The sequence below is a fragment of the Acartia tonsa genome, chromosome 14 (genome assembly GCF_053477335.1).
Source record: "Acartia tonsa isolate MP-2025a chromosome 14, ASM5347733v1, whole genome shotgun sequence".
NCBI classification, from domain to species: Eukaryota; Metazoa; Arthropoda; class Copepoda; order Calanoida; family Acartiidae; genus Acartia; species Acartia tonsa.
In genome coordinates, this window is record NC_137273.1 from 20,895,417 (window position 1) to 20,922,822 (window position 27,406).

General features: G+C 35.0%; 1 protein-coding gene across 1 annotated transcript; it reads right to left on the reverse strand.

The window, feature by feature from the left end:
* Nucleotides 1–1,651: 1,651 nt before the first annotated feature.
* Nucleotides 1,652–27,406, reverse strand: LOC145305226 (tryptase gamma-like). Its single transcript, XM_080146817.1, has 14 exons — nt 27,360–27,406; nt 25,957–26,013; nt 25,493–25,540; nt 23,269–23,369; nt 22,547–22,691; nt 21,821–21,918; nt 20,212–20,265; nt 7,315–7,357; nt 6,825–6,896; nt 6,434–6,495; nt 4,978–5,088; nt 4,276–4,373; nt 3,877–3,974; nt 1,652–3,664 (listed from the first exon to the last, which is right to left on the reverse strand). Exons 1-14 carry the CDS (start codon nt 27,363–27,365, stop codon nt 3,494–3,496), a joined length of 1,164 nt encoding a protein of 387 aa, XP_080002943.1. The 5' UTR covers nt 27,366–27,406; the 3' UTR covers nt 1,652–3,493.

A 27,406-nucleotide genomic window follows, 5' to 3' on the forward strand; every position in this document is an offset into this window, starting at 1 on the left:
ATTATTTTTAAAATTGTGTAGTCATAAAGTCAACATATGATTCATTGATTATAAAGTCATCTTAAAGTCATTTATTTTAGAAAATGATGTCTATATTTTGTCAGCCAAGTTCACTTTTTGTAAAGGTATTTTGTCGAGAAAAAAAAACCTAGTTATCGATTTGATTGTCTTTGTGTCATTCTATGTCTATAAGTCACTTAAGATCTCTTTAATGGCTTATCAAGTTTCAAAAGATTGTCAATGTCGTCTTTATGTGGATTAGAATAAAAAATATCTTAGTCTTAAAATTTCCTTTTCAAAAAAAACTAAATAAAGTATTTAAAGTAGGTATACGAGATTATTTTGTAGTATAGTTTCTTTCGTGACAACGCACCTTAACCCTTACAGATCGGGGGGGGGGGGGGGGAGGCTCAAAGAGCCCCCCCCCCCTCTAGTTTTTTCAATCTCATTTTTTTTGTAGGTAAGTTGGAGAGCTGTAATTATTTGTTTTTAAGTTTAGTAATTATACGTCGGCAAGAGTTGATTTTATTAGGATATCTGGTCTGTGTCGGTCGGTTTCAAAAGATTGTCAATGTCGTCTTTATGTGGATTAGAATAAAAAATATCTTAGTCTTAAAATTTCCTTTTCAAAAAAAACTAAATAAAGTATTTAAAGTAGGTATACGAGATTATTTTGTAGTATAGTCTCTTTCGTGACAACGCACCTTAACCCTTACAGATCGGGGGGGGGGGGGGGGCTCAAAGAGCCCCCCCCCCTCTAGTTTTTTCAATCTCATTTTTTTTGTAGGTAAGTTGGAGAGCTGTAATTATTTGTTTTTAAGTTTAGTAATTATACGTCGGCAAGAGTTGATTTTATTAGGATATCTGGTCTGTGTCGGTCGTGGTGTCCGGTCAAAGTCGGTTGGGTAGCAAAAAAAATTTGAAAAAATTCTAAATAAATCTTAATTTCTACATTATGACTTTTGTGTATAAGGTAGAAACCTAAAATTTTTTTGATGAATACTTATATATCAATGACCTTCTGAGAAAAGTGGTATTATGACCGTTTGACCGCTCCCTGACCGACTTTATGACCGATTTTTGTCCGGCTTTTACTACAGACATAAATCATGAATATCGTAACTTCTATTACAGCTAGAGACCTATATTTTTTTTTTGGTAAATCCTTGAGCAATAATGAATAGATAAAATATTAATTTGCGCCGCCAACCGCCGTTTTACCGCCGTAACCGCCGAAAATGGCGGTTTCCGTTAATTTCAGTTTTTCGGCGATGATCAGAAAAAATAATTTTTTTGTTATGAAAAATAAAAGTTCGTCCTAAAATTTGGTCATCCTAGCTGCAAAATTGGCCGCTCTACAGCTGTTTAAAAATTTAGCGGCTGGCCGCTAAAAAGCGGCTAAGGAGCGGTCTGGCCGCTATGACAAGAAAAAGTAATTTTCTCTAAAAATACACATGAACCACCAGAAAAAAATTTAACGTCTTTATCTGTACCAGGACCCGAGATAGAGGGGGGGGGGGCTCAAAGAGCCCCCCCTCCCGATGTATTAAGGTGGGAATTGGGGCCCGATCTGTAAGGGTTAAAGGGCGCTTCTTCGTATTTTTTCACAATAGGTTTTCTCCTATTTCTAGCCCCTGCGAGGGGCTCTAACCCTGCGGGGCCAATTTCCTAACCCTGTGGGACAATCACCTAACCTAATATAACCTACCTAACCTAATATTGTCGTCGAGTTAAAAGATTATATAATCTAGCCAAATAGTCAATTCAATAAAGTCTTTAAGTCATGGATGTTTAGGACAACTGTTACATGTTTATTTTTCGTCAAAATTAATTTAGAATGAAGTATTTTCAAATAATTTTTTGTCACGATTAAAAAAAATCATTTGTATATGCTTTGTTTTGTTTTCAATATTAATTAGTTTAGCATATTATAATCTTTAGACTTAGAAGACTTTTTGTCATTTAGAACATAGTCAATTAGTACAGTCAAAATTAAATCCGAATCAAAGTAGATGTATGATTTAAATTGTAACAATATCGTATATTTTGTTGAAGTCATAGCTACATAAATATAAAATCTAATCTAAATCTTTTAATAGTGCCCTTATATTCACAATACTATAGTTTTAGTCCGGTGTTTGAGTGTGTGTGTGTGTGTACATATGTATGCCCAGTCAAATCTCGTAAATGGTTATCTAGTAACAAAGTTGTTGTCTAGTTTAAAAGGAGGTAGTTATAATCGCAACTTAGTCTTGCTTAAGTCAAAGACACTAAAAAATTTAAATAATACAGTCTACATGTAAGTAATTGAGTAGATTATGATTAATCAAATGAATTATAAAATAGTTCAAAAAGGAACAATAAAAAAAGTATTTTTTGTTTTGTTTCAGTCTTATATACTCCAAATCAAAATTCCAATCCAATTCAAAGCTTTATTAATGTCTTGTGGTAGTTTTAGGCTGTTTCTGACCTCTCCCTATTATGTGAAGTTAGTTAATTAGAATTGTAAACAAATTAAAAATAGTCACTAGTCATGATATACAAAGTCGTAAGGGGACAAAGTGTCTCAAAAATCAGCTATATGACGTCATAAAAATAAGGAAGGTGAGAGGAGAAGTGGAAAAGAAAACCACTATAAAAAAGATGGATAATCCCTCATTTTTATGCCGCCACATGGCTGATTTTTGAGAAACGTTGTTTCCAAGCATAATGTACAATTTTTTATGATTATGTGTAAAGTAAACAAAGTTCGTCTTGGTCTTAAATAATTTAATGGAAATCGAAGTTTTTTTCCTATTGAATATTCATGATGAAATGGAAATGAAATTTCAAATGAATCGGGGTACATAAAAAGTAGAGGAAAAAAGTGTTAAATTGCTGAATTAAAAACAACATGAGATGTCAAAGCTTTACCCTAAAATGTACTCTAAACATGAAATCAATAATCAATGAAAATTTACGAAAAATATAGCCTATAAACGTTTACTATCCTTAGAAATTGAAAATATTTTTAAAGAGAAATGAATGAGGTCTCCAAAAAAGATTACATATTAACACAAATTCACTGGTTTTTTTCATAATTCTTATATCACAATAGTACCTTAAAAAATATTTACATAGACAAATTAAACTGTCTAAAATTTTAGTTTGAATACAAAACATAAAATTATTGCCGTTCCCTTAAATTAATATGAGTATCTAGATAGTAATATTGACATATGATTATATTTCTTAATTACAATAATAATAATAATAATGAGATTATCACTGATTTTCTTGCATAGCCATTAAAAAATTATCCTTTTCACTTTTTCTGTGGCATTTTTGTTTGTTTTGCTTTACAGAATAAAACTGTAAAATGTATTACTAATGCTCAGTCGCTATGCCACTAAAAAAGACACCAAAACATCTTTTGGCGCTAAACTGTTTTCCAATATGGCGACCACCTTAATGTCGTCCTCTGTTAAGCAGCAGGTGAAAAAATCTGCCAAATTTAGAATTCAATGGTATCGAGAACACTGACCCAGTCAATGATCCAGTCTGTATACTTGGCCACCTCTGTGTAGAGGCCGGGATAGCTGCCGCAGCCCTTGCCAGAGCTTACCAGCCCCACCAGTTGGTACCGGCCATTTTGCTCACACATCAGAGGACCTCCGGAATCCTCCTATAATATTTATTATGGATTTATATTTATGAAATGATTGGGAAACCAACAGCATTAAATAACCTCCAAAATAATTAAATGCCAAATACAAGCCTTATTTAATCATAAACAATTTTTTGTTATGAAGGGTCAAACATAAAAAACTACTACCAAAGCTTTTTTAAAAGTCATAGGCACTCTCCTTCGGCAGGCCAATGGCTATTTATTTTTACCTGACAAGCATCAACCTTGCCTCCTGCACAAAATTTTCCAGTTGCGGCCACATCACGTCCATACAAATAGTTGCAGTACAAGTCATCAACAGATCCAACTGCAAAACAAAAGTTATGGTTTATAATTAAAGAAATTATTTTAAAAAGTTTTTATCTTCCAATCTAGTTGGGTCGACCTCCCCTTTTCTTTTTTACATATTTCGGTGTGCTGCCATTCCTACAACTAACAAAAGTATTGTCATGTTTTTGACAAACAGTGAGTGTGATTTTATCAATTTTTTTTTGCTGTATTTTTGGCAACATTTCTGTTAAAATTACACCTTTGCCAAAAATACACAGCGCTTTTTAGCTGATAGATAAGTTAAGATAGTTTTTCGTTGATTATAATTATCAATTTACCTTGTATAGAAGCTGCTCTAACAGAGTCCGGATAGCTGTCTGTGTTGTTATACTCTTGCATACCCCACCCAACTATCTCACAGTCACTGTACAACCAACTAAACAGTAAAAAGTTCATGTTGTAGTAATAAAATAATAATCAATTGATCAATAAATTTAATTTATCATTTTCCTTTATATTATTAGATTAATAAATGTATCAAATTATCAATCACTCTATGAACCAAATAATTATTTTATTAATCAATCTATCAATAAATGAAACAATCAATTGATTAATCAATCAATCCAATAATCAAAGATTTAACAATCAATAACTTCAACATATCAATCTACCAACATATCAATCTACTAAACAATCAATCTACAAACCAATCTGTTAATCAATATATCAATAAATCTGTCAATAAATCAACTTTTCAATAAATCATTTTTCCAATTAATTAATCTACAAATTAAACAATCAATCAATCTATCAATGTATCAATCTATCAATCAATTTATCAATCTATCAATCAAACTATCAATCATTCTATCAATCAATCTATTAATCAAGCTAGCAATATATCTATCAATCAATCTATCAACCGATCTATAAATCAATCTGTCAATCAATATGTAAATCAATCAATCGATTTATCTATCTATTCATCTTTTAATCTATCTATCAATCAATCAATCAATAAGTTTCTCCAAATTTACCTGTCCATTCCAGTATCAGGTTCTGGAAGACATGCTGGTGTCACATATTTATCAAAGAGCATTCGCTTGAACTGTTTTCTGGGACGGATCAGTAACAAGGCAATGTCGTTCCTATTATAAATATTCAAGTTAATATTAGAAAAATATTAGGATCAACTAATCAAGCTCTTAGATATTCAACCGTAGCAATAAATTTTCTTTAAAGTAACAAAAATAAATAATTCTTGAAACAATGACAATTGTTTCGATAAATAGGGCAGCATTTAATGTTTACAATAATACAGACTATAAAGCTATCTAGAGACGTTCTACCCATTTATCTTTCTCGTCCTATTTAAATTTTAGCTATCTTTTTTCTCCTTTATTATTTCTTTCATTGGGTTTCAATTTACTTACAAATTCGATTTAGGAGAAATACAAAAACTATAATATAACACCTTAAAAACCAGGGGTCGAAAGCTGCACGTCAGCCGCGGCTAAGCCTCAAATTTCAAACCGTTTAGAATTTCTTTTAGAATAAGGGATTGCCATATTTTGGTCAGGTTTAGACTTCCAGCTAATTTTCTGAGGTTTACAGGCGGCTGACGCGCGGCTGCCAAGCCCTGTCAAAAACTAGGCAGAGAAAAAAAAGTGAGGGGGGGGGCATTAAATACACTACCTCCCAACGCATTAGGTTTAAATGAAGGAAAATTGATCTGAAAAACAGGCAAGCAACGAAGCAACAATTAGGGCCTAATAAAAATGACGTCATACAATTCCTATGACCAATAATAGGTCAGCAGTATACATTGCAATTGACTAATGGTAAACTATATACTGGCCTATGATTGGTCATTTGTATTGCATGACGTCATTTTTATTGGGCATTATTTGCTGCTTCGCAAGCAACTAAAATAGCTATTACCTGTCTATAGAAGATAGAGGCTGTAGGAATAGTGAAGCAGGAATTATGTGTGTGTGTGTGTGCGTGTGAGTAAGGAGAGGGGAAAGTGGGAGGTACTACAAAAACTAACTTATCAAACATTTGTTAAATAATATCATTGGTAGGTACTACAAAATCTAACTTATCAAACATTTGTCAAATAATATCATGTGGAGAAGGTAGCCAAAGTGCCTTTATATCGATAGAATAGGCCAACGTATGAGAGAACTGGTAAAAACTTTTTTAATCCATAATCGACTCCTCCCCTAATTAATTAAGTTTTAATCTAACGAAAAAGTTTATCGAAAAGTATGAGGATGTCTAACCGTTTGTTTGTCTATACACAGGGACATCCCTAACCGCTGGAACGATAAGGTTCTCTTGTACAATGTTAATTTTAGTAGGAAGAAGTGAAGGTTTATATCTAAAACGGGATTGGGTACCACCACCCTTCAAAGAGAAAAAAATAACTCCCTAATATTTTCTTTAGAACCTGGAATTTATTGAATATTATGATTCCTAGGGTGTACCTACCTTCCATCGCCCCCAGGAGCACTGAGGGGCAAAAATTCTTCGTGTCTGATGATCTTTTCAACCTGCAAAAATTAGGATGTTAATATGCTTTCAAAGGAGCTTTAATATTTATATGTTCTGCAAGTAAAAATACATATCATAAACTTCATCTTTCTCTCTGTCTGTCTGTCTAACTGTCTGTCTGCCTTTCTATCTGTCTATCTATTTGTCTGCCTGTCTATCTCTCTGTGTATCTGTCTGTCTGTCTATCTATCTGTGTATCTGTCTGTCTGTCTATCTATTTGTGTATCTGTCTGCCTGTGTATCTATCTATTTGTTTTTTCAGCTGTGTGTCTGTCTGTCTGTTTGTCTGTCTATCTATCTATCTATCTATCTATCAGTATCTACCAACCTGAAATGTTTGTTCGCTAGGATCCGCCTCTGCAATAAAATTGTCCCCCACTCTTACAAACCAATCATCATCCTGGCATTCAAAGATAAAATTAGGTTCTCTTGCATTCAATAGAAATAAAGAAAATGTAAAACTTAAAAAACTGATGACATAATGACATCTAAACTTAAACAGTGAGGAAAATGGTGTAAACATTAAGCTAGATTCTTTAAAATCCCGTTTTCGCAGGGTTTTCTTACCTAACCTAAAAAGTTTCAAGAATCTGGCTCAATAGTTAGACCATTTTGCTCACTGTTAAAGTTTAGATGTCATTACGCCCCCCCCCCCTTTTTTTTGTGGATATTAAGGGGCTAATAATACAAGAAAGGTAAGAGATATTTCCACTTTTAGAACATAGTAATAACTTCCATTACTAATAGATTCACGAAAACTTTCCAAAAATTATAAAAAGTAGTAAGGTTTTTGTTTATAGTTTAAGAAAAAAAATTACCTTGAATTTTTCGTTGAAACAATGGGCTGCCGATACCAGTACTCTAAAAAAAGAGAATTTTAGAAAAAAAATAATCGACGATTGCCCACAAAGTGCTCATTTTTTAAATGAATACACAAATTTGTTTCTTACTTTTTATCAGGTTAGGTTAAATTGGGAACTTGGTAAACCAGCCCTGCATGGTTAGATCTGGATTTGTTCTTTTAATTATCAAAACAATAAGGATGAAGGGGGTTTCGAAACTTATTAAAATATGCAGCCATAATAAAAAATCATATTAACCCGGGCCTTCGGCCCATCGTCGGGCTAACAAAACTGATTTGAGTATTTTTTCAATTTTAACTCACGCGGAAATCTGATTATAACAACGTTGATATAAGTAACTATCACCTTCTTTTTATTAATCAGTAATTTTGATTTTTCCCATTTATTGTTTAAGCAAAGTTCAAAGAACTGTATAAACAAGAAAAACTATAATTATAAGGGAAATTTTCACAGATTTTAAAAATTTCTACGAATCAAAAAAAATTATGCAAAAAATGCGATAATTTGTCTTAAGTATATAGTGGGAGTCTGAATAGATTTAGCAACATAGATGGTGTTTCGGAACGCAATGCCTAGCCATTCTCGAAATCTTATCTCGAAGCCCTCCGAATGACCAACATAGTGAAGTTTACGAATGTGTATTTATTACCATGAAAACAGTAAGTCTAAAACAAAAATATAAGAATTAATTACATAAAATTAATTGTTATTATTTTGTAACATCGAGGTTGCGTGATTTTAATTTAATAAAAATATGAATTTTCTAAAAAACTTAAAATTGGCACGAATCATATTAAATCGCATCAGAAATTGATAATTTTAGAATAAAATAATCAATAATATAAAAGTAAATATTCGTATATCAAAACTTAGCAGTTAAATGGTCTATTTGCTGAAAAATTAATGATTTAAATTTCTTCATAAATTTGTACCATTCTACGCTTATTTTCAAGAATTAAAAGATAAATTCTTACCACATATGATGTCAAACTAAGCAGGAAGGCTTATTTGAGATCTTCCACGTATCAGAGCGCATGTATATTCAAGCAATACATTATTTTCATTCACGTAGCTCCTCACATGGGAATCATCAAAGGAAAAGTGCGCGTCTCTTTTGTTTGTTTACAAGCCACGCGCGGAGTTAGTTAGGAATGCCGCATAACACACTCATTCTCTGGGGAATTCTGGTGTAAGGAAAAAAGGGATTAATGGGTTCGAACTTGCCGGGGAATACAAGAAATACATACCGACACACACCCGTCTATTCACTGGGAATCGAACACAATACCTCAACTTTGCAATACGCGTGCAGACAGTGTCCACGAAATCACAATCTCATAACGCATAAATTACAAGAGTTTTAAAATGTCATGGCCATAAGGCCTAAAATTAGTTATGGAAACTTACGAATACCACAACAACTCAAACCGCCTCAGCTACCACATAAGGACAGGAATAAGGAATGGGAAAAGCATTCAACATTCATGAAATGCACATTTACCACTCACACATCTCATTATATCATGGCCTCATATCTCAAATGAAATTAGAATTACAGACCATGTAATTGCGAATACATGAATTAATAATCATCAGTACCTAAACTTATAATAGGTACCTACATAATAAAATAGGTAAGTGATTTTTATACTAAAAATCGCATCAATAATTAAATAATCAACTCAAACTTTTTTCATCAAAAGAAAGAAGGATTAAATAATAACATTTCTTCTACTAAATCTTTTTGCTAGAAAAGAAAAGTAAATTTGCATAAAAACTTTTCAATAATTAGAATTTTTCTCCGACAGAAAAATAACTTGCTTACATCTAAACATTTTTCAGATAAGATAAGTAAGATCCTTAAATCTAAACATGTTTTAATAAAATAGATACTTAAATCTAAATAAAATATGACTGTAAAAAATCATCAAACTTCGGAAAATTAAAATCTCATAATTTTAAATCTTCGTGAATCAAAATCGCGTAAAATAAAAATTGCAATTGAAATGTGCAAATTAAATTTACCAAAATAAAACAAAAGCTCAATATAAGAAAAGAACTTCTCTAAAATGCTGAATCTGCAATTTCTCTCTGTTTTAAGAAGAAAGCAACATATACATATTCATACAGTCATAATTAAAGGCAATTTGGGCCTCAGTTAGAATGAATCCCTCAAGATACAAACTAACATATCCATCAATAATTAATAAATGCCATGTTCCAGCTATCCTGTTGGACGTTATGACTTTCCATCACAACTTTTGATACTGCATAATTTCTAACAGGATTTCTGGCGCAGGGCTGCATCAACTGAAACAAACATAATTAGTGATGTTTAATTCAAATCAAAAATAAAAAGAATCATGAAATAATTCAAAGAAACTTTTAAATTCATCAATCAAAGCAAATCAAAATTAAAAATAAAATATTTTATGCTTTAGTTTTGCCGTTTTGCGTCGGGCCTGGCCGAGGAAACAGAGCTTAGGTACGTCGTAAAGCGGTCTTATTAAGCTGAATTCTACGAAAATCAAAGAATCTACTTAATTCATCGCGAAAAAATCTGCATTTTTCTTTAGGTACATCAGTTCAAAGGTAAATAGTAATAATTTTAATATGCATGTAATATTAAATTATTTATGTGATTGTAATAAATCTTAAAGAAATATTTAAATGATGTAAAAATCTCATTTTGTTAATTTCTTATCATATCAAATTTCAATCCAACAAGGATAAAAATGTTTATATCTGCGTAGGTACCTAGGAAATCTTCCTCGAAAAAAATCCCAGGTCTCGGAAAGACTTAAATCATTGAAAGAACTTGCGAAAACGTATAAAAAACTTAAGTTTGCATTTCAAGTGAAAAAAATCTTGCATCGATTTGAAAGTTTAAACGAAATTGTATCAAAAATTGCGTTTTTTGACTTTTCGAAAAAAAAATCTGATAAATCTACCGAAAAAATAAAATCAAAGTTAAACAAGAACGATACTTATACTAAACTTTGGGTAGATCAATCTTCAGAAGACGTCTAGCGGAAGTCTCGTTATCTGTGGCGGCTGCGTCGTCTGATAATTTGTATTTGGCAACCACGGTCCTTCCACCTGGGCGCACTTCTTGAACTCGTCCCAGTCTAAACTTCTTCATCAAACTTGTGCTGTCATCAACAAGCACCACATCTCCTGGCTCGAGCAGCACCTTGTTGCGGCGCCACTTGATGGACTTCAACAGCTTGGGCATGAGCTGCTCCTTGTACACCTGATGGAACTGCCTGGTCAACTCCTCCAAGTTCTCCAACCTCCTGGTAATGGGTTCTTTGCAACCGGTTTCAAACGTACAGATTGCATCATTTGTCCTGCCTCCAAGCAAATCAGCAGGTGAAATTATTCTCCAGGTATTGACGTCTTCTCCTGCAGTGGCATACGTCAATGGTTTTGAATTCAGCACTCTAGCTGTCTCAGCACACAACACCAGTAAATCATTGAAGGTTACAGTAGCACCGGCCAACTTCTTGTTCAACACCCGCTTGACCAGCCCAACCTGTCTCTCCACAGTGCCAACGAACGAATGTGCAGCTGGGGGCACAAGATGCCATTCAAAATGCATCCTGGTATCCTTCAAAAGTTCATCTAGAATGCGTTTGGTACCAGCCATATTGGTACCACGATCAGTCGTAACTCTTCTTGGCATGTTATAAAACGCCTGAAGTTTTCTCAAGCCGACCAGCACGGCTTCAGTTGAATAATCTGTCAAAACATCAATAAACACAGCCTGTGTAAATCTACAAGCTACTATCAAAAACCAGACTTTGTACTTCGTCTTGGTATTCCTGGTGCCAACGCCAGGTTTCACAACTTCTATGGGCCCCGCAAGGTCCATGTGCACCTCTTGGAAGGGCACTGACGGCTCCACACGGTCTGGCAGGATATTAGCCATTGCGGGACTCGAACGCTTGGCATATTCAATGGAACATGCAGCACAATTCTTGACCACTTTCATAGCCTCCATGCGGCCATGTGTGATCCAAGCATATCTTCGGCTTTGCGCCAATGTCTTACGATGGCCTCCATGGCCTAGCTCATCGTGAGACTGTTGAAGGATGAGCTTTGCCAGCCTGTTGTGGCGGCTAAGCAAGACAACACCTGGGCTGTCCTTCATAACTTTCCTTGGGCCTCCAGCTGCGGCCTCAAGAGCTTCATCACCTCTGGCGGCCATTTTGAGTATTGTAAATGACCGAAGAGGAAAACATCCATCATGACCCACTATGGGCCAACAAACCTGGACTTTGTGATGATACGGTTGAAGAGAGTCGAATTTCCCCTCGGCGTCCATGGTCATCTCCTTCTCTTGGTTGAAGGATGTCAAAAACAGGTCACAAACAGAATCCAAGTAAGTGTTTGTGAAAGTATAGTTCTCATAATACCTAGAACTATCATTGTTGCTACCATCATCCTCATTTGTTACAACACCACGTTTCTTAACAAGTAGCAACTTGAAACGGTTGGCAGCCTTAAGAACTGCGGATACAGTCCTTCTTGCCTGCCTGTAGGTCCTCCTTGCCAGCGACCTCCAGAAATCATTGTCCACCATTTGTGTGAACATTACCTTGAGCTTCGCCATCTTTGGATTAAGCTCACTCTCAGGAATAGATGCATTAACCTCACCCGCCGTTTTAACGGGCCACTGGTCCTGTTCCAGGTGCAACCAGCTTGGACCTTCCTGGTATGTAGATCCAGGTTGTACATCCTCAATTGTACACAAACCTCGCGTAGCTAAATCCGCAATGTTGTGTTGGGTTGGAACCCATCTCCAATCATCAGGGCTCGTCAACTGTTGTATTTCAGAAACACGATGACTGTTGAAAACATTTAGCATAACACTGTCACTGGATAACTGCGCCAGGGCACAGCTGCTATCACTAAAGAATACTTTGCCAGAGATGCTGAAAGGTAGGGCTCTGACAACTGTATCCACAAGCCTTGCCAAGATTAGACAAGATAGCATTTCCAACCTTGGTATAGACTCAATCTTAACTGGTGCGACACGTGACTTGGCGCAACACAAAACTACATCAAATCCTCCAGCAACTGGCCATCTCAGGTAGGTGATGGCTGCATAGGCTGAGCTTGATGCATCACAGAAACCAATTACCATTGGAAGCCCCAATGGCTTATCAGGAACCATCGAACGTCTGAACGACACATTTCCAAGTGCCGCCCTGTCCTGGAGGCTGCTCACGAACTCTGACCTCAACTCTCCAGGTATGAAATCATCCCAGTCACATCCATGTATGCAAACTGAGCGTAGACACAGCTTGGATTTAAGCAGCAATGGTGCTGCAAGACCCAATGGGTCATATAACTGTTGCACGATTCTCCAAACTTCTCGTTTAGTTATCGTCTCAGGTAGACTTCTCCAGAGATCCTCCAAATCCAGGTCTTCTAGTAACTTTCTACCCTTTATCTTCGCGCCGTGGTTGGCTCTGACAGGCAAGAACAATATATCCTGTTTTGGGACCCAAACAATGCCCAAAACTTTCACACTGTCAACATCATCTCCAGAATAAATAACAGATTTAAATCTGAAATTTCCAGGTTCAATCATCTGTTCCAGCTCTCGGACCAGCTGGACAGCTTCAGGTTTACTGTTATGACCGCTTAAACAGTCATCCACGTAAGTACAAGTCTCCAATTTGACAGAAGGAGGATCTTGATACAACACAAATTCAGATCTGAGTGGCTGCTGAACATCTCTCCACACATCTTGATGGGCTACAACGTCAGAACCTCTAATCTTCTCAAATCCATAAACATCATGAACATCCTGCAGGGATCTTCCACCAAAAATACGACCAGTGAGTCTGAGGGCGGTCACGGCCAAATCGCCGGCGAGGGCTTCACCAAAATTGACAGTTCTGGTGAGGTAAACCTCCGGCTCTCCATCAACTGTATCAGCAAAAAATACACGTTTCAGCTGAGAATCTTCATAGGTAGCTAACAAACTGTTATAAAACTTCTGGATGTCAGCAACGAGTGCACACTTATAGCTTCTGAACCGAAAAAGATTGTGCATCAGGGAATATAATGGAACTGGCCCGTCCATCATTATACTGTTGAGACTCAGCCCCTTGCAGCAGAGGCTAGAGTTGGCGCATATCCTCAACGGCGTGGAAATACTTTCTTTATATGCGCAGACCAGGCTCGAATAATACACAGGCCCAGTATAAGACAGGTCTTCTGGCGACGCTTTTGTGTACACGCCACGAGAAACAGCTTCATTGAACACTTGGCAGAAAGTATCGTATTCGCCTTTTTTGACCATTCTCTGCCGGTCACGCAGGCAAATCTTGTACGCCTGCTCTGAATTATCAAATAACACACTTGGCGGCGTCTTATAAGGATATGAAGCCGTCCAGATACGGCTCTCAAGATCCAGTGTCAAACCTTCTTCAATCAGCTGCCGCTTACGCACGTCCAAGGCGGACTGCCCGGCGGCAATGGCGGCGAAATGGCGGCAGTTCTTACAGCCGCTGCACATTGATGGCGGCTGTATCCCCAAACTTTCTGTGGAAAGGAACTCCATCTTGCTGACCTCTAGCTTAGTAGCTTTACAAGCGACAGGATTTGCAACAGTCCTGCCATCCGCAGACACAACTAGATAACCTGTACCAAATAAGCTTCTGTACAGTCTAGAATCACCAACCATTTTATCTGCACACGGGAACATAGCTGGTGTCAGATGACCGATAAGCACGTCTATCTTACCGTCAACCATAGAGAAATTATCAGGCTTCATATCAAAAATTTCGGCGGCGGCTGCAGGATTAATAGAACGTAACCCTTCCTCAGTACCAATGCTGGGCACTACCGCCGCCTCCAGAATATGGCAATTCCGGTTGCGGTCAACCAAGCAGATTTTAACTGTAGGACATGCTTGGCTCTTTCCATCTGCCAAAGAAATAGTAGCTGTGCGACCAGTTGATGGCAACTCTAACTTCTTGGCGATACTTCTAGAAATCAATGTGAGATTTGCTCCAGAGTCCCACATTGCATTGACGGTGACTTGGCGATTGTCAGCCGCCACAGCTGGCAGCTGCTGCAACATCAGCATATAATTATTCTTGCTGAACAACTGTGATTCATAAACTGCCGCAACTTGTCCACCAGCAACAGACTCATGTAATAAACTATTATGAGGCTGGTTGCAGCTGTCTATGGTACAGCTGCCAAGTCTATCAGCCTTAGGGCAATCAGCAACCCTGTGCCCTTTTTGCAAGCACAACAAACAGGCACCAATCTTCTTGATAAAGTTTTTACGTTCAGGAACAGACAAATCCCTAAACTTGGAACACTTAAACAACAAGTGTTCAGAACTGCAACCTTCCGACGGGCAAGGCTGTTTCTTCTTGGTCTTTGCTGGAGACCCAGGTTTACCTACAGCTGTAGCAGCTGCCGCAGGATTACCTTTCTTCTTAGAGGGGGTGTCCGTATCAGTCGAGCACCTCATCAAAATAGCGCCCCTCTGCTCTTCAATAATCTGCAACAACTTTGGCACGTTTGGGACATCCATTGAGCCCAACGCCAGATTAAGCTTATCTTGAAAATCTCGGGGTAACTTCTTGGATAACATCTCCAGAAGGATCACGGTCAACCACTGGCTGGTGGTAACCTCATCATCTTCATCATCTTTAGTCAGCTGCTCCAGCTGGCTAACTGCACCACCAAACTCTGCTAACACAGTCACAATCTGGTTGGAGTCCGACGGTTTAGACTTCTTCTCCCATTGGTTGAAAAGGCAGAGCATTTGACGTGTCTTAGACTTGAAACGCGAGTCAAGATAAGCCCACTGAGATTCATGCGATTGAATCTGAGTTAATTGGAGTCTCAGCTCTTTATTTTTACAGACCTTCTCACTGCTCAACAATAACTGTAAATATGACGGGTCCTGTCCTACAGTAAGCTTTTTAAAATTGTCTTTGAAACTTACATAGGATGCTTCCTGGCCGTCAAAGGAGGGAAGAAGACGTTCGTCGACACGATTCATGTATCCTGGCGTGAACATAGAACCGGTGCCGAACTGTGGTGTGCCAAACGGTGACACAAATGGCGATGCTGTCGAGGCACCCGCCGTCGTTGTGGGTGGCTTCATAGGTTCAAGCTTAACCTCAGCCAATCGTTTCATCAAAGCAGACAAAGTGTTTATAATTGGTTCGGGTAAGGGAAAATATGACCCTTTAATAACTTTCACAATCTTCAAGCATCGATCATATAGTTCAGCCTTATGGTCAGGCAAATTATCACCAACTAAATCAACAACACTTTGAATGTCACTAAGCTCTTCTATAGCATCAAGAGCGTCCTTCAAAGCACTATAGTCTTTTTGCACAGTAACTATATCAGAATAAATGTCACTAAACTCATCAAGCTCTTGGATTCTCAAACCAAGCTTGCTAAAACCGACCATGATGCTGTCGAATGTCTCGAACTTGTCATGGACAAGGATTGACTCCTTAGTGAAATGTCTAACATCAAGTTCTGAAGAATCACTGACCAACTTCATCACTCTACTTAGCTCACTGGTTAGGGCCTCAACGGCTGGGCGCAGCCGCTTTCCCAATTGTTCACCTTTATTCTTTTTAGGACCCATGATTGTCACTAAAGTTAACTGTACTGATTATGACTATAATAATGTGTGGTAAGGTATCACAACCAACACATTCACAAAACTTCACAGATTCTTCTTAGCTGCATCTGTTCTGTCTTGTTTTCATTGTTTCGGAACGCAATGCCTAGCCGTTCTCGAAATCTTATCTCGAAGCCCTCCGAATGACCAACATAGTGAAGTTTACGAATGTGTATTTATTACCATGAAAACAGTAAGTCTAAAACAAAAATATAAGAATTAATTACATAAAATTAATTGTTATTATTTTGTAACATCGAGGTTGCGTGATTTTAATTTAATAAAAATATGAATTTTCTAAAAAACTTAAAATTGGCACGAATCATATTAAATCGCATCAGAAATTGATAATTTTAGAATAAAATAATCAATAATATAAAAGTAAATATTCGTATATCAAAACTTAGCAGTTAAATGGTCTATTTGCTGAAAAATTAATGATTTAAATTTCTTCATAAATTTGTACCATTCTACGCTTATTTTCAAGAATTAAAAGATAAATTCTTACCACATATGATGTCAAACTAAGCAGGAAGGCTTATTTGAGATCTTCCACGTATCAGAGCGCATGTATATTCAAGCAATACATTATTTTCATTCACGTAGCTCCTCACATGGGAATCATCAAAGGAAAAGTGCGCGTCTCTTTTGTTTGTTTACAAGCCACGCGCGGAGTTAGTTAGGAATGCCGCATAACACACTCATTCTCTGGGGAATTCTGGTGTAAGGAAAAAAGGGATTAATGGGTTCGAACTTGCCGGGGAATACAAGAAATACATACCGACACAGATGGTCTGTTCGATATAATAATCTATTAAACCTAAAATAGTACACATATGACTTATCCAGTAATACGAGTAAAAAAAAATTTCCGAAGCTATTTTTCTACTGTTCACTTATTTGTAGAAAACTTATATAGATTAATTGGGTTGTACATCTGGAAGGGAGAGGACATTAGGCTGTTTATTACGCTAGTCCCAAAGTTTTATAATATCGTTTTCTTATTCATTGGCTTAACAACTTAGAGAACTTTTATTGAATTTCGTTTGGTTGGTTCAGTAAGTAGAGAGTTCAAACATTTCTACAGCAAATTGTAATCTACAGAAGGGCAATTTTGTGGATTATCATTGGATATGTACATTAATTTACGGCCTTATCCATTTAGAATCCTGGTTGTACGTACATTGTTTTCCTATTATCCCAATAAAGGTATTAGGTATCTATACTTTATATATTTATTCTTATATGTGTCAGGGGGATATGGATATTAAAGTTTAGAAATTAAAATCTATGCATCTATCGGCACTTAAATGTTTTCTTTTAAAATATTTAAGTTGAGAAACTGGCGCCGCCTATCGGCCCTTTAAAATATTTTTTTTTTGCGATATCTCTTGGTTTGGTAGTGGTTCTTCTCTAAAATAGTTCTCTAAATACCCCTATTTTCCTGCAATTTAATAATGGGACAGTTTGATAACAAATAAAATTATGTTTTTTTTATTTGTTATAATCGCTCTACTGATCTAAATCTTTCATTTTTACCCCTTCTTGATAAAAAAGCTCAGACATTGTTAAATTGTACCTACTTATCAAGATTAAATAAAAAATAGGTTCTTTATTAAGAATATTTAATAATCGCATCGTTTTATAGACTGCTTTCCGGGGATATCAAAATGGAAAATCATTAAATTAAATCCTTCAGCCACTATGGTCTAACAAAACTGGTATTAATTTCATGATTTATATTTTGATATTTGTGGAAAATTGTCATTAATATGATGCTATATACGATTTTCAGTATGGCTGAGAACCGTTTCTAATCCTGACCTCCCTCCTCGAATTTAGAAATATATTCCTATTTTATTTTAAGAATTGTACTTTACTGTTTCTTTAAGCTATTTGTTTTAAACATTGTATTGAGAGATTATTAAATATATCATGCGAAATTGCGTGCAAAAAAGATTTGTCAAAAATCATAGATTGAAATGTGCACGAGAAACTTTAAAAGTTTTGACACTGTTTTTAGTAGCAAAGCTACACTGTAATTAACTTTGTCCGTCTGTCCGTCAGTTTATTATGTTATAGGAGAAGTTAGAAGTTCTTGGCTGCTATTTGAGACCGACTGCTGTTATTTTTATTCTTGATTTATGACCACTAAACATCTACTTTTTAAAATCACTTTGTCTATACGTCCATCTAGTTTTCTGTGCATCGCTACTTAAGAATCTTGTCATCCTTGTTTAAGTATTAGGCCTAAAACATGACTACATATAACTGAGACTATTAAACAGACAGACGAACAGATATTACTTTCAGAATAGGTATGCAACAAAAAACTAAGTGCATGAATAAATACCTAATTTTAGCATTTGACGTCAAAATGCGAATAATTTAATTAAAAGTACATGTTTTATACTAAAAACAAGGATGGCAACATCCACAAGTAGCAATTCACGCAATTCCCTAAAAAAAGTAAGAAATAGACACACAGACAAAGTGAGCTATAAAGCAGATGTTCACTTCTTATAACAAAGAAAACAAAGAGTGAAAATAAGAAAAAATATAAAGAAAATCACGAAACCTTAAAAAATAAGGTTTACATTTTTTGAGGGATGACCGACCGACAGACAGACAAAACAATTTATAGATTAGATGTGCATAGTTATTAGGAATCTTCACTAAAAATTTTAGTTGTTTATATTTAATAACAGCCGAGAAAATCACATTTCCCCCATAGCGTTACGGACTGACTGACAGACGGACCTACCTTTATTTTAGAACAGCTTCGCTTTTAACAAGTAAGCAAAACGTCCATAGATTTATGAAAGCAGGAATAAACACAAATTTGGGTAGTACAAAATATTGGTGTCCAAACTTTTACACCACTAATTTAATATCGGGTAATATTGTATGTTAAATAATCAAGAGGGGGGAGGAAGGGTATTTCATATTTCATTATTTTGTTATCTCATGATCTCATCTGATAAAGAAATAGACGGTTACTTTCCTTTGGAGTAAAGTTGAAGGACATTCATATATGTAGAGATGCTTTGCATCTAAAAATATAAAATTAATATGACGTACATGAAACATCAGAGGTAAATCTTAAGCAATGCATGTGTGTCGGTTTCCCCCTAGGTTCCTAGTTGAGCAAAGAAACCCACCCACCATAATATTTGAAAAATTAGTAAAGGGTGGGTTTATTTTTTGGTGTTTTTGTTTATTACTTATTTCAAGTTATAGGTCATATTGGAATTATGTTTATGAAATTACCTTTTTTTGTAATTACAACTATTGGACACTCAACTGAATGAACCAATTAATCAAAGTTGTTGAGCCATGCCAACTAATAAGAAAATATTATTATAAAACTTTAGTCCAGTATAATAAAGAGACCAATGTCCCCTCCCTCCATCCCTGGGTATTCTCGTTTCAACAAGAATGACAACATCCCTAAGAAGCGAAGTACAAATAATGGATGGACAGACATTTAGTTATAGCGCAGATGTTTAGTTGTCATAAAAATTATTAATTTATTAATTAATTAATTTATCGGACATTGTCTTATCCCTTAAGATCCCTGCCCTAAGCAGGTGTAACTTTACACTTCTGAGGTAAATCTAAATTATTTCTAAGAAATGTATAAATTAATGCATTCATGTTTGTATTTCTAGTTTAGAGGAAAAGCTTCTCTGTGACTAATTTAATTGTATTTCACAAAATTGAAGAAAAATTTTAATTTTCGAATTTAATTTCGAAAAATCTGTGACATTGTTAAGTTGAATACCAACAAACCCCTGAGGTGGATTTTTAAAAAAATTTCAACAACTATATAATATGATAGATTGGATAAATTTCAGATTTATAAATTTCAAAGAGAAAAAGTTATTATCAATTGTCTAGCATCTCAGGGATTCCAAATGATGATAAACAAAATTACTCCTTCTGTAGATTACAATTAGTGGTTGAAACGTTTGGACACTCAACTTAATGAACTAACCAATTAAAATTGAATGAAAGTCCCCAAAGTTGTTAAGCTAATGAATAAGAAAAAGTTATTAAAAACTTTGGGGACTAGTGTAATAAACAGTCCATTGTCCCCTCCCTCCCGCCCTGCTAGCACCTACTCTACAATTAAATGTCTGTTTGTACGTCCATGCTTGGCTATAAAAGGTTACCTGTCTGTAACGATGGCAGCTGCACACATGAAATAGGCTTCACCGGACGCCCGTCTGAAAAGAAAACAAGGATGACAACATCAATAAGTAGCAAAGAACAAAATAATATGGATTGACAAAAGGGCAGAATGAATAAGCAAATATCCAGTGATCATTATAAAACGGGTGAAAAAGAAAGAGAAAGAAGAACATTAAAATAGAAGAACTGGCAGTCAAAGTAAGTAAAAATCATAGCTTTAATAGCAGCTGAGTAAATCTCATTCTCCAATATCGCTATAAACCTGACTGATGGTCTGACGCACGGACAGACAAAGTTAATTATAGAAAAGATATCTATAAAAATTAAACATAGCAGCAAATCGTAGAGAAGAAATTGTGAAAGTTATTAGTAAAATGACAAAAACTGCCTTATGATCTATAGGTGTAAAAGTGAAACTGAATCATAAATATTGGTTTTTATGGCGTATGAAACACTTTTATAGCGTAACTACATACTCTGAAATTATGGCTTCGCCTCTAAAAAATCCTGTGACAATGGGGTTTAATCCTTATACTAAATTAACAGAATGTTTGTCTGTTTGTTTGTCTTTGTGTCTGTACCGAAGGATCTCGCTAACCGCTGAACCGAATCCGATCGGGTTCTCCTTAACAGGGTAGAATTCTCATGGGTTCTGAGAAGGTTTATAACTATTTTGGGGAAGGGTACAACCCCCCTTCCAAGAGAAATGACAAAAAAATTGAAAATTTTAGAAATTTAAGGGAGACTTTAATTTCCCACAAAGTGCCTGTGGAGCAATGAAACCCTCCACCCTTTTTTGAAATATATAGAAAATATGGGAGAGGAGCTGTTTTCAACCTGCGGGTCTATAACTGCGTGGCTACCGATTACCCAAAATAACCTGACCTATCTTGCCAGAAGTAAAAAACAAAGAAAGAAAAAATACCTTCCCCCCTTTTAATAGTAACTTTGAGTAAAAAATATTTCTTATTCACAATGTTATGAGCAAACAAACTATATAGCTTTCCTTTGTGACAGTTTGTATTTAGATTTTTAAATCATTTTTCAATAAAGAATTATTTTTTTATAAAAATATTATTCCGTTAGTGTACTTATTGAGCTTTGCTGTTATGAATATTATCATTATTGATTTTAATATGATATATGTCAGTTTTTAGAAGCTTTTTCTTTTACTAATTCAACCATCCATAACCTTTACAGTAAAAATATTTTGTATGTGTTAAATATTTAGATTCTGTAATATATAATGAAGTCTGCTTGTGCTTTGAAAATTAGGATCTGTAGATTGTAGCGCAGCTTCTATCTATAGGGTGTCCAGAGCAAAGCGTTTGTTTGTAAGTCTTTGTGATCCACCGTTTGACCACCAGCTGTCGTAAAAAATCACCTAGGCATATTTTTCTTGTAGATCAGTCTTAATTTCAACAAAATCAACTGGTTATGTACTACCTTGTAGACTGTTACCTGATTATTTGGTGGATTTTTCATTATTATCCTTTAAAACGGTCAGTAGTAGTCTATAATTTTACTATAACAGCTTTAATACAAAAGGACTAATAAGCCTTAAGAACACCCTGTATGTATCAACTATACCTGAGAAAAAGGGAAGCCAGCCATGGAAAGGTTCCATCTGGAGCTGGATTAGCACCAGCACTGTCTGGATCTGACCAAATGATTCTTCCACGTCGCCTCTAAACATATATACAAAAGTTAATTGAATTGAATTGAATGAATAATATTCATAGATATTATAACATGGGAAAAATTGTCGTCACTTTAGTTTGTTAACATGGGACTCATTTATTGGTCTGTTAGTTTATCCTGTTGGAGGAGAGGTGATGGGGTAAAGGGGGAATCGTTATTTTAGCCCATTCGTGTTTCACTTTATTAGAGAATATGAAAATTTGGTATAAGTTCCAAGTAGTAATATATACATGAAAAGTTATATTGAGATGTTTCACCAAATATACTTTTCATTTTCTGTTAGGACAATAAATAGATGTTTAATCCAAACAACTACGTGGCCCAAGTGGTTGAGAGTGAGACCCTTATCGTCTGCTAGCAAAATGATTTCTATTCTTTTGTAGAGACTCGGCTGTGTTTATATTTCCGAGGTTGCTAGCTGATCAGGACAGGGTCCCCGCCTTATGGGTAGAGTTAATACATATAGCGGAATGCCCGGACTAACAAAACTAGTATTAATTTCATGATTTTTATGAAAAATTGCCTGCATTACGATGCTATACATGATTTTTCAGTATGGCTGAGAGAGAACAGGTTCTAATCCTGCGGATCCTGGAAAAAAATTCCTAGTGTTACCTTTTTATTATCCGGCCTGTAGCCGGAGTATCTTTTTCCACACCGTTTCCCCCATTTCTCTAGAGCACTTGGCCTCGGGGTTGTGGTTGTTGTTGTGGTAGTAGTTGTAGTTGTTGTTGTTGATGGAGGAGTTGCCAATATTTTACTAAATAGAGTATTTATAATCATATATGTTACGGCAGTTTCCCACAAAGTGCCAAGTCAAGCACATAATCCTCTTCCCGTTATTTAGAAATAAGATGAAAATAAGAGGAGGGGGGGGGGGGCAGGGGTTGTTTTTTTTATGTAAATTCAGGTTATATTGGGTTTTTTCGTTAATTGTAACAGACAAATTAAAGAAAAAACTTTTTAGAGACAAATGTTTTAAAGGTCCTTGGAACCATTTAAATTGTTAAAATGTAAGGAAATATAACCAACCTGCAAATTTGATAGAAATAAATATTATGGGGTCATAATCAATAGCAATAGGTTACGTGGATTTTTTTCGTCAATTAAGGTTGCTAATACAGGCCTCAGATATTGGTTAACCATTGTCAGAGTGGGGATGGGGTAAAGTCAAATTTTCGCTTATTCTATATCCATTTTAATAACTGTCCCCACAACTAATAACGAGGACCCCCTAAAACAGCTAATATTATAAAAATATGTTGAATATCAATACACATATAATTACATTTTAATTTAAAGAACTGGTTCTGATAGTACTGCTAGTATTTACTTACTTGTATCTAGAATTATAAGAGGGTAATCTAAAGAACTGGTTCTGATAGTACTGCTGGTATCTTGGTGTCCTACTGCTGCGGGAACTGTAACCATCTCCAAACTAAACACAAGAACAATTATTTGCCTAAGAAGCACAGCAGTGGAAGTTTACAGTTACTGTTACTAAAGAAAAAGAAATAAGAAATTTCATTGGTAAAGTTAAGAAAACATAAGAGAATTGAAGCAATCATTATACTTGCTTTTGTCCTTTTCTAGTATTTTCAAAATAAACTTTGGATCAGAATTTGAGCGTAAGAGGATATTTAAGCCTTTGGTAAAGTGATTTTCAATACTTGGTCTCGTTCACACAATGTACGTACCCTGTTGAGCTATCATAAACTCCCCTTTATCTTTAAAATAAGAATGGGGTAAGGGGTAGTTTTCTACTTTTATGTTTTTTTTTGTTTGGTTAGGTTATATTGGGTCCTGGGTAACCACGCAGGGCTGTGTTATTTGTATTGTATTGTATTACGTCACTTTTTTTATAGGCACTATAAGCTGCTTCCGCTTATAGGCACTTTGTGTTAAAACACCGTTTTTATATTTATTTTCTACATAAATATGATTTTCTTTTTTGCACGGCAATTTGTCAAATAATTCATTTCTTATTCTTTAACCGTTTTACATTTTAAAATAATTCTATTTTCGCCCCCATTTTTTTACTAGTTTTTAATGTTTATAGCCGAATGTTTTGTTTGTGTTGTTTATTTAAGAATAATAAAAGTTATAAAAATGGCTTTCGTACATAATTTTTACTACAAATTTACGATGGTGTTTTTTTTCATGTGACGAAAATTATAGAATAGCAAATATATTTTTCTCTAAATCATTTATGGGGAATAGCTATTTATCATATCGTATTATAAACAGCTTTCCGTGGATAATAAAATAAAAAATTATAAGATTAACGAGTTTTAATGGCCCCGATGAACTAGCTTGCCCAGCCGCAACTAATCTAACCTAATTGTAACTTAAGTACGAAGAGTAAGTAAAAAAGTATTGTCGGTTTTCTAATAAATAAATCTGTTTTATAAAAATACTTTTACAATGAGTTAAATAAATAAACAGGAATAGATCAAATAAAATAAAATCCTACGCAGTTTTGGAGACCAGCATTGTGTATTCTAAGAGGTTTAGGATCACTCAAAATGTTCTTTTCTGTTATTACTAGAAAGAGAAAGAAAGAGAGAGGGAGAGGGAGAGAGAGAGAGAGGGAGAGAGAGAGAGAGAGAGAGAGAGAGAGAGAGAGAGAGAGAGAGAGAGAGAGAGAGAGAGAGAGAGAGATTTTTTAAAAATTTTGAACAACTTTGCTTTTATAAAGTCTTTCATAAAACCTCTCTATATATGATTTACTTAAGGCTGAATTTCCGTGACCTTAGCAAAGCAACTGATAAAATTGGCCATTAATTAACTCCCTTTAGGAGTGGTTTTATGAAGAACTTTATAAAAGCAAAGTTGTTCAAAATTTTAAATAAATAATCTTTGCTTTTCTTGTCATGATTATGCGATAACTCCTAGGGGATAAAAATTAAACTTGAAATTTTCAAATCTAATTTTCTCAAAATCCGCTGCATTTTAGATTTTATTGAAAAGTGAAATGAAGTTACCTAACCTAGAGTAATGAAATGAACTTTGTCCCAATTTAGGTTCTGACACAAAAGTCAAAGCACCTTCGAAATCATTGTGATTGAAAGAAACGTATAATATGGTGAAAATAGCGAATTTAAAAAGGTTTTAATCACGTATTAAAGACTCATTAATTAAACTAAAAGAGTAGTTACACAAAGGATATGATAGGACAGATGTAATTATAGAGTAGCTTTTCTTAAAAATATCACTAAAGAATATTTCAAAATCAGAAAAATCAAAAAAAATTCCCTCTTCTAGCGGACAACGAACATAGAAAATTCTAGGTAAAACCTAACCGCAAAAAGTCATAAAATACATGGAACACATTATTTTCAATTAATTTAGTAGTTAATTATTTCAATAAACAAAGTAAATTATTAAGGGGAATAATCACAAGAATTTTCTTGAACATTTCTTACATTTTATGTTACAGTAAATTGTACTTATAGACAGTAATAAGGATGACAACATCCAAAACTACAAAACACATTTCTCCCTTAGAAGTTAGTTATAGAGAAGCTTTGATAATAATAAAAAATAAAAATAAAAACTGACCCCCAAAAGTCGTTGAAGATCTGAGAAATCTGAGAACTGTGCTTGGCACCTGGACATAATGGATATAGAATACCTGGATATTGTGACAGGGGAATTTCTGTCCTTCATTTAGGTCGCTAATATAATCCTCAGATGAGTTATTTATCGCATCGTATTATAGTCAGCTTTCCGCGGTTATCGAAATGAAAAAAATATATGATTAAAATTGGTTTTAGTTTTATGATTTTTATTTTAATTTTCGTGGGAAATTGTCTGTAATACGATGCTTTTCACAAATTTTCAGTATTTCTGAGTACCGGTTATAATCGAACGGATATTAATCGGTTTAAAAGCCGTCTTATATCATCATAGGGAGGGGGGGGGGTGAAGGTGGAGATAAGTATCACTATATTAGCCAGCTGGGAAAAACATTTTATCACAGTATGCAAGAATCTGTGACAATATCCAAGTATTTTATATCCATTCCTGGACAACTGTGCCAGACCCACCAAGCTCACCAACAACACCCCACTACATCCAACCTGAAATGAAAAAATTGTTCTTTTAATTTAAAACCTTAGAATAACCCTTTATCAATCATAACCATGAAAGAAACATCCGATTAATTCAAAGCATTCTGAACATAAATGATATAATTTGAAGCTTTAAAAAATCATCTCTTAGGATAACAAGGTCATGTAAACTCGTATTGATTGAATCATCCTATTAATTAAAAATCTCTGACTTCATAACGGAGCTAAAATCAAATAATACAATTATCATGTAAATTTAATAGTTATTTCTCGCATCGTATTATGAACGGCTTTCTGAGGATATAGAATGTACAACTATAAGATTAAAACCAGTTTTTTTAGCCCCGAGGTGCCGAAGACACTGGCTAAAAACTGGTTTTAATCTTATGATTGTACATTTTTATATTTGAGAAAGCTGGATATAATACGATGCTAGACATAGTTTTTTCGTATGGATGAGAACCGGTTCCTATCCACCGGATTCGAATGAATACGAGAATAGTTATTTCTCGTATCGTATTATAAACGGCTTTCCGCGGATATAGAATGTACAACATTATGATTGTACATTTCTATATTCGTAGAAAACTGGATATAATACGATGCTAGACATAGTTTTTTCGTATGGATGAGAACCGGTTCCTATCCACCGGATTCGAATGAATACGAGAAAACTTTTTATATTTTTTTGAGGATAGCCCGATATCAATGCAATCTTCCTGAAGTTATAGAATTGTCCCATTAATTCAAAACAATGCAATCTTTCGGGAAACAGAATCTAAATGTTCATCATAAAAGAATCATCTAATTAGCTCAAAGCTGTATGGATATCAGGAATGCTACGTTCAACTTAAATATTCCTATCATTTGAAAACTTAATGATTAATGATAATCAAACCAAAATAATGCAATTTATAATTAAAATTGTCCTATTATAGCGGCTGCGCCTCACGTGCTAAGGGGAATTGTATCTGAATGAGTATGGAAGGGTAGAAAAATAGCCAAAATCCATCTTAAAATTAAAAATGCTAAAACAAGCCTAGAACCTATGCGATGCTTTCCTGAAACGAAAATAAACTAAATTGGTTTAGTAGTTTCTGAAATATTAAGCTACAGACAAAAAAAACCTTACTACTTTATATATTACTGGTTGCTTCGCCCCTAGCTTCTAGGGGAGCACGAGAGAGTTCAGGATGATCGCCTAAAACCACCCAAGACATGTATATAAACTTCTTGAAAGTACAGACAATTCTAATCAATATTTTCCGAGACATAAAACTATTCCCGTCAAAAACCTTATTACTTTATATAATAGGACAAGCAAATCTACACAAGATATTAAAAATTATTCTTACCATCATTTCGTAGATTTTTTAACTTCTCATTATTTACATGGTTATCT

What these genes read in the sequence shown, in the direction of transcription:
- LOC145305226 (XM_080146817.1), bottom strand. An exon ending in ATCTTCAACGACTTTTGGGG is followed by an intron (nt 23,370 to 25,492) that starts GTCAGTTTTTAT and finishes TCTTGTGTTTAG; the next exon opens with TTTGGAGATGGTTACAGTTC. An exon ending in GCTCCTGGGGGCGATGGAAG is followed by an intron (nt 5,089 to 6,433) that starts GTAGGTACACCC and finishes TATTTATAATAG; the next exon opens with GAACGACATTGCCTTGTTAC.